This window comes from Humulus lupulus, chromosome 4 (assembly GCF_963169125.1).
Source record: "Humulus lupulus chromosome 4, drHumLupu1.1, whole genome shotgun sequence".
Taxonomy (NCBI): Eukaryota; Viridiplantae; Streptophyta; class Magnoliopsida; order Rosales; family Cannabaceae; genus Humulus; species Humulus lupulus.
The window spans coordinates 95,774,391-95,786,839 of record NC_084796.1 but is presented as its reverse complement, the minus strand read 5'-3'; the positions used below and the strand labels follow the sequence as shown (position 1 = coordinate 95,786,839).

Genomic DNA, 12,449 nt, shown 5'->3' with positions numbered 1-12,449 from the left:
GTGGGCTTCTGCTTCCACCTCTCTCTTCATTCCTCAAACCGGTATTCCCTCTACCTGAATCGTCCTCATTGTAGCCATGGCCATCTCTGAATCTCAATTGGCCATGGCGGGACTGAGTGTCCCCTCAGTTGCCTCCTCGGGCTGGAACTTCCCGAGCGTTAGGGGGAGGCCTGCGCTGGTCGGTAGGTCCCCGTGCATTATCATGCCGTGGGGGGCCCCTGATCATAGAGCTTCTCTCTGAGTTCCTTCTGTTGCCAGAAGGACGCTGTCCCCTGCTCTGTGGGTGCGGCTCTTCACCCCCTTGGCGTCTAAGACTGCGGGGCTGCTGCCCGGCCCTATTCTGCCTTGGCTGTGGGGAATTGCCTCGACCAGCCTGGGATGGAGGTTGCGTCTCAGGATCCCTAGGTGGGACATCATCCTGAGGCATTGGTAGCTGCTCCGACCTTTGAGGGCTCATTGGCTGGATCAGAGGGCTAGGATTGGGACCCCTTTGAGGTGGCCCATTCGAGGGTTGATCAGGCTGCGAGGCAGGTGCAGCCTGATTCCTAGCCAATTGTAGGGCTGCTTTGAGGGCTTCCATGGCCTCCCTCTGACAACGGTCCATCTCCGCTTGTCTTTCACTCAGCTCTTGGCGCTGACGCTCTATTTCTTGCTGCTTTCGTGCCATAGTCTCCGCAGCACTTTCTTGACTGGCCCTCATATTGGCCAATTCGTCTTGCAATACTCCCAGGGTATTTCTCAGCGTTTCAGAGTCCAGTTCCTCCTCATCAAATTCCAAGTGTGGCTCATTTTCAGCCATGTTCGAAGGAGGAGATTGGGATGGTGCAGCGCCAGCCGCCTGCCCAGTCTTCTTTGTTATTTTTTCCATCAGTGCTTCAACAACCTCGTCTCAAGCTCTCAATGAAAGCACCAGAATGTTGACCCTCGTTTTGGTCAACTGACACGAAGTCAAATGCTTGATGTGAATGAAGGTGTTGAAATAGATCTAATGGAAAGAACAGTAAACGACACAACAAATTATAGTGGTTCGGCCCCACGAATTGGTAATGACCTACGTCCACTTAAGCTATTATTGATATTAATTCTCAAAGGAGTGATCAAAGAACTAGGGTTCTCTGAGTTTCACAAGCCTTAGAGGGATGAATAATACAATCGTAAGATAATAACTCTATTTTTCTTGTAAAGCATAAACTTAAATTAGCCAAAAGTCCCTTCCTTAAGTTATTTCTCTCTATTTATAGGCTCAAGGAGGATTACACGAATTAGTTACAGATATTCTTTCCTAAATAATCGGATCATCATGGATCATGGGAGATAATCTCGGATATGATTACAATTGTACAAGATTATCTCAAAATATATGGAGTATACGACGAGGCTGGTCGTATATAAAATCCAAATGTTATGTCAGGGAAATCTTCCTGGTCGATGGTCGAACAGAGCCTCTGCCAGGTGTTAGCCACGTGTTAAAAATGTCTGCCACATCACCCACACCTACTTTTTGGTTAACAAACACCATGCAGACTCTTCCTCCACATTTCAGTGGTGAAGTATGGCTAGCAATAATCTTCTATGTTGGCCCTCATTTTGTTTATACAAGCAGCCGCGTGAATACAAGGTATTCCTCTCACTTGCCATTGGCCACAAATGCAATACCACTCATTTAATTTAACAATACACCTTTTCTTGTCATAATCCACCTGAAATTCTTCTTGACCAACCCTGGTTACATGTGCTAGTCTACCTTTCTTGAGCAATTCATGTACCTTTAGATGGACCCTTGGAGTGAGCTTCTGCTCCCATCTTTCAGCTACCTCTTTCTGTGTACACAACATTTCAGCATGTTGTATTCTTAACCCTTCCAACAATTCAATGGGAGGCTTGTAGTGATGCTCCTCTATCCAATCATTAAACGACTCAACAAAATTGTTTGTGAGGTGTTCAACCTTTGCTCTTGTGTCAGAATTGCTCAAAGTCCAATGGCCAAAGTCTATATTTGAGAACCACTCATGTGCCTCTATATTGAATTTCTTTATCATGACCATTATATGCTTAAAATTGTCAAAATTCGCTGTCTTAATTGCTGCCGAAAACATGCCTCTAAGTTTTGATGTGCCAAACTTTTTTATCATGTTGTTCTTGATATGAAAAAAACAATAACGATGTTTTGCATTTGGGATGGATGCCACAGCCTCAATCAAACCCTACAAACAACAAAAATAAACTTTGAAATAAGCACAAAAATCAACTTTGAAGTGTGTGAATTTAAATCCAAATATAGCTGAAGATATTACACTAACCTTTTGTCTATCACTCATGATACACCATGGCTGACCATTGGCCATTTCCCCAATTTCTCTGATTAATTGCTCTAAAAACCAGCGCCAACTTTCTGTATTTTTAGCTTCCACAATTGCATAAGCAAGTGGGTAAAAGTGTTGGTTTGCATCAACCCGTACAGCAGCCAAGAAGATGCCCTTGTATGGCCCTTTCAAATGGCAACCATCTAAGACAAAAAATGGTCGACATCCAGCTAAGAACCCACTTTTGACCCCTTCATAACATATGAAAATACGCTTGAACTGTGGCTGCATTCTTCCTTCTTCCTCACTCATGATTGACACCAGCTGGCTCTGTACAATAGCAGCACTTCTGGGATTAGTGTTATGAACCATAACAATATATCGTCTTAAATTTGCATAAGAGTGTACATAACCACTTCCCAAATCTCCTCTTGCTTTCTGTCTAGCTTTCCATAGATGTTTGTTAGTGGCTTCAATGCCAAAATTGTCTTTCAACTCATCCCTCATTTTTTGCAAACTCAAATCAAGTGTTTTAGCAAAACTCTTTAGAAGCTTCTTTGCAATCCAGCCTGATGTTGCTATCCTATTCTTCACTACACATTGGCATTTGTGCTTTGGATTATATGTTTTGATGATAAATTTTCTTTCATCAGGCGATAAGGATGCATGGATCTTCCATGAGCATCCTTCTGTTTGACAAGTTGAAGTCACTCTAGTTCTAGCATGCTTCACTTTTCACAACTCAAAACCTTCCTGAATAGAAAAATCTTTCAACACATCCCCAAAGTGCTTGTGGTCCCTGAATTTTTTCCACAACCTAAGCAATATCTTCCCATTCTCGTAAATATCCTCAACCTCAGGTACTGACATTTTAGAGTTTGGATCAACCTCTTTTTTTGAACATCGCGCTCTTTTGCAACCAATGTGACCATCCTCATCACTATAATATAAGTCATCAAATAAAGTCTCCTCGTTAGCTTCATCGTACTCCATGTCCAAGTCATTATCAGAGGTGTCTTCTTCTTCTATCGAACTGTCAAGACTTCCTTTTCTCCACTCCATGTCCAAGTCACTATCATCTGTTCAACTTGACAGATGCTCAGTATTGGAATCAATAGGGTCATTTGGAATTTTAGAAGCCCTTCGGGTAGAATATTTGTGCCTCCGTCCTAGGCTGGTCGTGACATTTCCCCGCAGCCAAGGAAGAATAGGGTCGGGCAGCAGCCCCGCAGTCCTAGACACCATAGGGGTGAAGAGCTGAACCCACCGAGCAGAGGGCAGCGTCCTTCTGGTAACATAAAGAACTCAGAGATAAGCTCTGTGGTCCAGGGCCCCCCACGGCATGACAATGCACGGGGACCTACCGACCAACGCAGGCCACCCTCTAACGCTCGAGAAGTTCCAGCCCGAGGTGGTAACCGAGGGAACAGTCGATCCCACCATAGCCAGTCGAGGTTCAGAGATCGCCATGGTTACAATGAGGCCGACTCAGGCAGAGGAAATGCCGGTCGGAGAAATGAAGATAGGGGTGGGGGCAGAAGCCCACCACCTAGAGAACACCAACCCAAGAGACATGATGCTTGGGGGCATCCCAGGCAAAATAATGTCTTTAACCGGCTCGGAGCAAGCGAGCAGCGGCGAAGAGACGGGGATTTAAGAGACGTACTCAACGATCAACCGGAACGGCACTACGAGTACGTTCCCCCAGCACCAGAGGCCTCGGCAATTCCCGAAGCCGTGCAAGCCCATATAGATGCCCTGAACCAGGCAGTACAACAGCTGGTCGGGGGAAGGACGTCTCATATCGAGTACGACAGGAGAAGAGGCACTCCTTTCGTTCAAAGGATAGCTATGGCAGAAACTCCTAGCAAGTTTAAGATGCCCACGCTTCTGAACTTTGACGGGTATGGTGACCCGGTATCTCATGTCAACAAGTTTGAGATACAAATGGATATTCAGAAAGTGTCTGAAGACGCTCGGTGCAGTATCTTTCCTGCAACACTTTTTGAAGCTGCATAGGAGTGGTTTTTCAAATTCCCTCCTGCAAGTATTGTTTCTTGGGAGATGTTCGTAAAAGAATTTTACGGACAATTCTATGCGGGTCGTGTGCACCCAACTGAGATGAATCAGCTGGTCGAGATACGCCAGCAAGAAGGAGAGCCACTGAAGGATTACGTCCAGCGCTTCATGCGAGCAGCGGCTGGAGCCAAAATGGTTGGTGATGAGGGAAAGATGATGTCCCTAACCGCAGGAGTTAGGCACCGCACGCCTTTGTGGAGTAGCCTCAGAAAGCATGGAGTTAAAACTACTCAAGAATTTTTGGATAGAGCTGATCGGTACATCAAGCTCGAAGATGCCATCGCTAGTGAAGGAAAACCCCCAAGCAAGGATAAGGGGACTGTCGAGCCCACCAAAACCGCCAATGGGTCAAAACCCAATGGCAACGGCAAAAGCAACGGGAACGGCAATGGCAAGAATGGGGGGAAACGGCCGCATAATGAGCCTTCCACCTTTGAGAATAAACGCGCCAAGGGCAATCGTTATGAACCACGGTTCACTAACTACACTGCCCTTGTCGAGTCTCGAGGAGAGGAGTATTAGGCAACGAGTTCTAGTGTGCCTTATAAAAAACCCGCTCCCATTCAAAAAGATATTTCAAAGAGAGACACTACCAAGTTCTGTCGTTATCATAACGACTATGGACATGATACAAATGAATTCAACCAGCTGAAGGATGAAATCGAGTTCCTTATTAGACAAGGACACTTGAGAAGATACGTATGGGCCTCGGGAAATTCCCAGCGAGAGGCTCCAGGTGGCAACGATCATGCGCCTGCACGCCAATGCTCGCCACCTTTGCAGCCTGACCCCGCAGCTGGCACTTTACACACCATCTGTGGAGGCCCGCACCTCGCAGGAAGCAGTGGAAAGGCAAGGGAACGATATGCTCAGACCCTACGTCACGACTAGGACATCGAGATGATGACTGTGGGGGATAGGGCATTAAAGAAGGCCCGATCAGAGGATGGTGAAATAACCTTCTCTGATAGCGACGCCCAGCATGTCCGGTTCCCACATTCTGATCTACTGGTCGTGGACGTTCAAATCGCCAACATGATGGTGAAGAGAGTACTAGTTGATACAGGAAGTTCAATAAACACCCTATACAAATCTTCGCTGGAACGCATGAAGTTGTCCGTCAAGGTCTTAGAGCCCTGCAACCAAACGATTTACGGCTTCTCCGGTGAGGGACTCGCCCCAGCAGGGTCAATCAGACTTCCAGTAATAGCAGGTGCAACACTTATTACCAGGACATTACTCGCTACTTTTATAGTAGTCGATTGTCCTTCGGCGTACAATGTTGTCATTGGAAGACCCATACTGGTTGACCTTCGGGCCGTCACCTCAATATGGCACTTGGCCATGAAATTCCCGACAGACGCAGGGATAGGACACGTGTTGGGAAATCAGAGGGAAGCAAGGGAGTGCTACAACGCCTCAGTCACAAAGGCAAAGAAAGGAACGTCGAAGAGCACTCCCCCAGATAGGTTGCAGATGGCTATTGATACACAAGCCCAATCCGGTGATGGAGTCACCAAATATGGTGTTACCCAAAGTGAGGATAGGGATTTAGATCCTCGCTTTGGAGATTTTGAGGAAGATGTTGGACCCATCGAGGACCTGGAAAAGGTCCAGCTTGACGAAAAAGACCCGACCAGAGTTGTAAAGGTTGGGAAAAATTTAGAAGCAACAACGAAGCATGCACTGGTGCAATTTTTGCGAAAGAACCAGGAAGGTTTCGCCTGGTCACACAAAGACATGGCTGGGATAGATCCTGCAGTTATCAGCCATGTCCTGAACGTTGACAAGAGTTTTCCACCCGTGCAACAGAAAAGAAGGCTGCTCGATAAGGATAGATCGAAAGCCTTAAAAGAGGAAGTTGAAAGACTGAAGGAGAATGGGTTCATCAGGGTGGCATTTTATCCATCGTGGGTCTCTAATCCAGTACTGGCTCCCAAGCCTAATGGCAAATGGCGAACCTGTGTGGATTTCATAGACCTTAATAAAGCCTGCCCAAAAGATTGCTTCGCACTCCCAAGGATCGACCAGCTGGTCGATGCAACTGCAGGACATGAGATCCTCTCCTTCATGGATGCATACTTAGGATACAATCAGATCAGTATGCATCCCCCTGACGAGGATCACACTAGCTTTCTGACCGATACAGGGTTATACTGCAATAAAGTAATGCCCTTCGAACTAAAAAATGCTGGTGCGACTTACCAACGATTGGTTAACCACATGTTTAAGGAGTTGATCGGAATAAACATGGAGGTGTACGTGGACGACATGCTGGTAAAGTCAAAAAAGGCAGAAGGACATGTACAGGATTTGCAAGAGTGTGTCAACGTTCTGAACAAATATCAGATGAAGTTAAATCCTCTCAAATGTTCCTTCGAAGTAGGATCAGGGAAATTTTTGGGGTTCATTGTTAATTCAAGAGGAATCGAGGCCAACCCCGACAAGATCAAAGCCCTGATCGACATGGAATCGCCGATGAAAGTCAAGGATGTGCAAATTTTAACTGGAAGAATTGCCGCACTAAGTAGATTCATTTCCAAGTCAACGGATAAATGCGTCCCTTTCTTTAATCTACTTAGAGGCAACAAGAAGTTCGAATGGACCAGAGACTGCGAATAGGCTTTCCAAGCATTAAAAGCCCACATGGCACAGCCTCCTGTTTTATCAAAACCCATAGACAGAGAAACTTCGTTCATTTACCTGGCGATCACCGAATTTGCTGCTAGTGCGATACTAGTACGAGAAGAAGAAGGCGTACAAAAGGCGATTTACTATGTAAGTAAGAGGTTAATCGGGGCCGAATTGAGGTATCCTCCCATCGAAAGATTAGCCTATTGCTTAATCTTAGCCTCGTGGAAGTTACGTCCTTACTTCCAAGCCCATCCCATCACAGTCTTAACTGACCAGCCCCTTCGGCAAGTTCTGCAAAAGCCAGAGGCGGCTGGACGCTTATTAAAATGGCCAGTCAAACTCGGGCAGTTCGATATCATATATTCACCGCGAGCAGCAGTAAAAGGACAAGTCTTGGCTAACCTTATCGCTGAATTCACTGAGCTCCCAAACAATGAGCAGTGCAAAAAACCTAGTGCGGTTGAGCCCCAAGAAGAAGTTCCTTCGTGGAAGTTATTCACGGATGGATCGTCCAACGAATCTCACACAGGAGCAGGAGTGATATTGATAACGCCAGAAGGGCATCGATTTCACTGTGCTATTAGGTTCAATTTCACCGCATCAAACAATGAGGCTGAATATGAAGCACTCCTCGCAGGGCTAAGGTTGGCCAAAGTCATGAATATAAAACTGCTTGACATTTACAGTGATTCACAGCTGGTAGTGAATCCGGTCTTAGGGGAGTATCAAGCACGGGGCCTCAAAATGGTGGCCTACTTAAACAAAACTAGAGATTTGTTGGCGCAATTCGAGAAGTATACCCTCCAGCAAATTCCCCGAGATCAGAATTTAAACGCAGATGCTTTAGCCAAACTCGCGAGTGCAAAAGACGCTGACACTTTAAATATAGTGCCAGTAGAAAGATTATGCGAGCCGAGCATACGAGCAGACGAAACCAATATGGAAATCCGGATGGAGGATACATGGATGGCGCCGTATTTGGAGTATCTCACAAATGGTGTACTCCCAGTAGATAGAAACAAAGCCAGAACTCCTCAGAGACAGGCTGCTAGGTATATACTGGTCGATGGTGTTCTTTAACGAAGAGGATACTCCATGCCACTGCTCAGATGTATTACACCAGAAAAGGCTAAAGAACTAATGAGGGAAGTACATGAAGGCTTCTGTGGGGATCACGTTGGGGGGTAGAGCTTGTCAAAAAAGATTCTTAAGGCAGGGTTATTTCTGGCCGACTATGAACGAAGACTCAATGGAGTTTGTGCGAAAATGCGATAAGTGTCAAAGATTTTCCAAGATCCCACGTGCAGCTCCCAACGATTTAAAGCAGATGCAGAGTCCGTGGCCCTTCGTAGTATAGGGTATCGATTTGATTGGATCCTTGCCAACAGGAAAGGGTGGAGTAAAATACGCAGTCGTAGCAGTCGACTACTTCACCAAATGGGCCGAAGCTGAGCCGCTCGCTACCATAACAACCAAGAAAGTTCTTGACTTTGTCATCAAGAACATTGTTTGCCGATATGGTTTGCCTCGAAAAATTGTCTCAGACAACGGCACCCAGTTTGACAGTGACCTATTCACAGACTTCTGCGAGAGGCATGGAATCGTCAAAAGCTTTTCTTTAGTCGCGCATCCACAAGAAAATGGGCAAGTCGAAGTAGTGAATAAAACACTTAAAGATACCCTGAAAAAAAGACTCGAAGACGCTAAAGGAGCATGGCTAGAACAGCTGCCTGAAGTACTCTGGTCGTATAAAACTTCTCATCGAACAACAACAGGTCATACCCCGTTTTCCTTAGCATATGGGTATGAAGCTATGTTGCCAGTCAATAAGATCCGCCCTCACATCGAAGAATCACATACGACCATGACCAGAATAGCCAACTGATGATGGAGTCCCTAGACTCGCTTGACAAGAAACAGGAAAGAGCCCAACTCTGAGTAGCTGCGTACCAGCAAAAAGTCGCCCTGTATTTTAACTCAAAAGTGAAAGAAAGAAAGTTCAACATTGGAGACCTAGTACTTTGACGAGTTTTCTTAAGCACCCGCGACCCAGCTGCTGGAGTACTCGGACCAAACTGGGAAGGACCTTACCAGATTGAAGAAGTCCTTCATCTAGGCACTTACAAGCTTGCATGCTTAAACGGAGATCTCGTTCCACGCTATTGGAACGAAGAACACCTGCGCAAGTATTACCAATAAACAGTCCTTTTTAAAGGACTGGCTTGTATTAATTTTTACTTTTTACAAGTTTTCAAAAAGGGTTAGCCATGTTATATGGCTAATCACTTATAAGTGTAAGATCTTTTTAAGATCACTCGTAAAGACATGTTTAGTCCATTTTAATACGAGAATTATAAGGGACTGTGCGCAGGCAGTCATTCTTGCCAACCTTTGTAAATTCTTTTTACAAGTATTTGTTCATTACGTGTGTTGTTTTCCTGTATTATAAGTGTTGCATTTCTTACCGAGCAGTAATGTTTGTACAGGTCGTGGTCAAGGCAAGTGACCAAGGACCTAAATCTCCTCAGTCACTTGGGAGGCATATAAGGTACATCGATAGCAAAGCATACCTAGAGGTATGTAAACACATGAACAAAATGAGTGAAAGCATGCTACGGTACTTAGAGTATTTTTCAAAATTTATATTTTGTTAAATCAAGCCAAAGTACTATGCTAAGTTCGGTCATGTGAATAGATGTTAAAATAAGCAGAAATATCATAATATCAAAAGGATTTTTTTTAGACCGCAAGCAGTACTGCTTGGATGTAATTGTTTAAAGTAAAAGGAAAATATGCTGCCCATGCAGCAAAATTAAAAATAAAATCCAGTCTTTACATCACGACCCGTGGGTCGTGTAATTAAAGGAAAAATAAAAGAATAAATTTTTTTAAGGAGCATTAGGAGCAGGAGGATCTTGGTCAGCACTCTGGTCGACTACGTCCCCGGTGGCTTCTCCTCCCTCCGCTTCGGCAACTGGCTGAATGCTTGGGGAAGCAGGAACTCTAGCTCTCTCTTCGGTGGCCAACCGAGCAGTACAACGGGCTAACTCGGCATTCATGGCGTCATCTAGGGGGTAGCTGAAGTCGGCACCTTGGTTGTGTTTCCAAAAATCGTAGAAACACCGAAGTGTCGCGTTCTTGTACCTCTCCAGGTCCTTGGCATTAGCGAGCTTAAGCTGTTCCACCTGGCTTTTGAGGACGACATTGGTCACGTCCTTAGCAAGATGCTCCTCCCTAAGTTTCTTGACTTCATGCCAGTGGATTCAGTTGGACTCCAGGTATTCATCCCTCTGCTTACTCAGAGTTTCTTGAGAAGCTTGATTCTCTGCCAGTTCTGCCATCGCAGCATCCCTCTGCTGGGTGACCACCTCTAACTCCCCAGCATGCCTAGCTTTTGCAGCCTTAAACTCCTCAACAACCTTCGTCTGGGACTGTTCGATGCTAACGATGGCGCGAGTGCGAGAAGCGGTCATTTGCAGCATGACCTGCAGTCAAAGAATAAAAGTTAGGCTATATTACAAGAAGGAAAAGATAAAGGCCAAGAGAAAGAGTAATTACACTAGCCACTTCGTTAAGGGCCCTGTTAAGGATCTGATCGACCCCCCATGCTCTCAGCTTCAACCATTGCTTCCCTGCAACGGTCATGCTTCAGGATGTGAGCAAGGCGATCTTTAGCTAATCGCAGGGAACAGCTTGAGAGTCAGGCCCCGAGAAGTTCTGCTTGCGGGGCCTGTTCTTTTTGAGCCGCAGGTGAAGGGTTGGCAGCAGGCGTAGTCTCCTTCTCAGCAGAAGCAGGAGGTTGGGCAGAAGGTTGGCCAGTGGGCCCATCCTTGGAAGGATCAGCTGTTCGACCTTTCTTGGCCGAGGGTGCTTGGCTTGATTAGCCATCGTGTCTCCTAGCCGTTTTCCTCTGTCGGACCAGGGGGACCTCCTCTTCCTCTTGAGTCTGGTACAGATCGAAAACATTGGGGGAAGCCATCTCTGCAGAAAAAGAAAAGCATGGAGACAGTAAGACAAAAATACATGAAAAAACATGGCAAATCATAAAAGAAGTTACAAAGTTTAATACCTGAACTACAACTACTTGTCGCTACACTACTGACTCTATTAGTCATACACTCACTCTTTGGCACGAAGAAGTCTGGACCTAGATTTGGAGTATACGTAAAATTGCCGTCCCCGTCAAACAAGTGACAGGGAATTGGCAAGCTATTTAAAAGTTGAATAACAGTACCGTTTTTTTCTGAAGACTCATCCAAGTCTATGACGGGCTCTGTTGCCTTTTGTTTCCCCTTCCCTTGGGGCGCAGAAGGCCTCTCTACTGAAGGGTCGCCAGTGGGTTCCCTGATCGTAACCCCCGTTGGCCTCCTTCGGGGAGGAGATGCTGGGGGTTGCTGCTCGGGATCCCCCTCGGCAGTGGCGTCTGCCACCACGGGTCCCCTCGTGTCATGACGAGGAGCTAGGAGGCCAGATAGCCTCAGGTTTTCATCAGTGACCAAGGACTTAACGCTTTTGTCAACGTCTGCCATCCTGGCCAGTGCTTTGGGCCTCAACACCATGTCTGGTGTTGGGTTCGGGTGTAACCATGGTCTTGAAAGGCACAATATACTTTAGAGAAGTGCAGAAGAACTTGCGAAGGAAAAGTAGTGACCAGTGAAAAGGGACATTTACCTCCTCGAGCGAAGGCCAGGTTATTCGTAGTCATGTCTGGCGTGAGGAAATACTCTTGATTGTACTTCCCCACGTTGGAAATATGAGTAGTGTCACTCAGGAACGTTCGGTTTGTTTCCTGGTGAAAAATATGAAAAAAGCCCGTCCCGTATTGTTGAGGGTTGGACTTAAGGTCAAAGAGGAAGTTGACCTCGTGAGGAGTGGGTTCTGGCCATTTTTTGAGTTTGTAAAGGATATAGAGTGTGGCCAGCATTCTATATCCATTTGGGGTAATTTGAAAGGGGGCAACGCCGAAGTAGTTGGCCACCCCCTGATAAAATGGATGTAGAGGAAGGATAGCTCCCGCCTCTATGTGATACCTTGACCAAGCGCTATAGGCGCCCCCAGGCAGGTTAGCTCTTTGGTCAGCAACTGGGATTTTGAGATTAACTCCGGTAAGAGGATACTTCCTAAGGTAATTGGCAAGCATCCGAGGAGTCACCTGGCTGGTGGGAGAAAGATACCACTCAACATCAGGAAGGTTTTGATGTCGAGGGCGAGCCCTAACTTGAATGCAAGGGTCCGGAGTAACATTTTCTCGACCACTAGTCGAGGGAACCCTAGCCTGCGAATCAGGCTGGTCAGGTGGATTTGCATTGTTTTCGAGGTTTGGTTTTTCTTGCCTGGAGATTTAGAGCGGGCCATTTGAGGTGGTGATGGTTGAGGTCTAGAAGAAGTTCTTGAAAACGGAATCTCGTTAACACGTTGGGCTGGTTGTTCTTC

General features: G+C 46.1%; 1 protein-coding gene across 1 annotated transcript; it reads right to left on the bottom strand.

Annotated features, from left to right (window-relative positions):
• Positions 1-1,556: 1,556 nt before the first annotated feature.
• LOC133832392 (uncharacterized) lies at positions 1,557-3,365 on the bottom strand. Its single transcript, XM_062262742.1, has 3 exons — positions 3,053-3,365; positions 2,301-2,896; positions 1,557-2,204 (listed from the first exon to the last, which is right to left on the bottom strand). The coding sequence occupies exons 1-3, from the start codon at positions 3,363-3,365 to the stop codon at positions 1,557-1,559; spliced, it is 1,557 nt and encodes a 518-aa protein (XP_062118726.1).
• Positions 3,366-12,449: the final 9,084 nt, after the last annotated feature.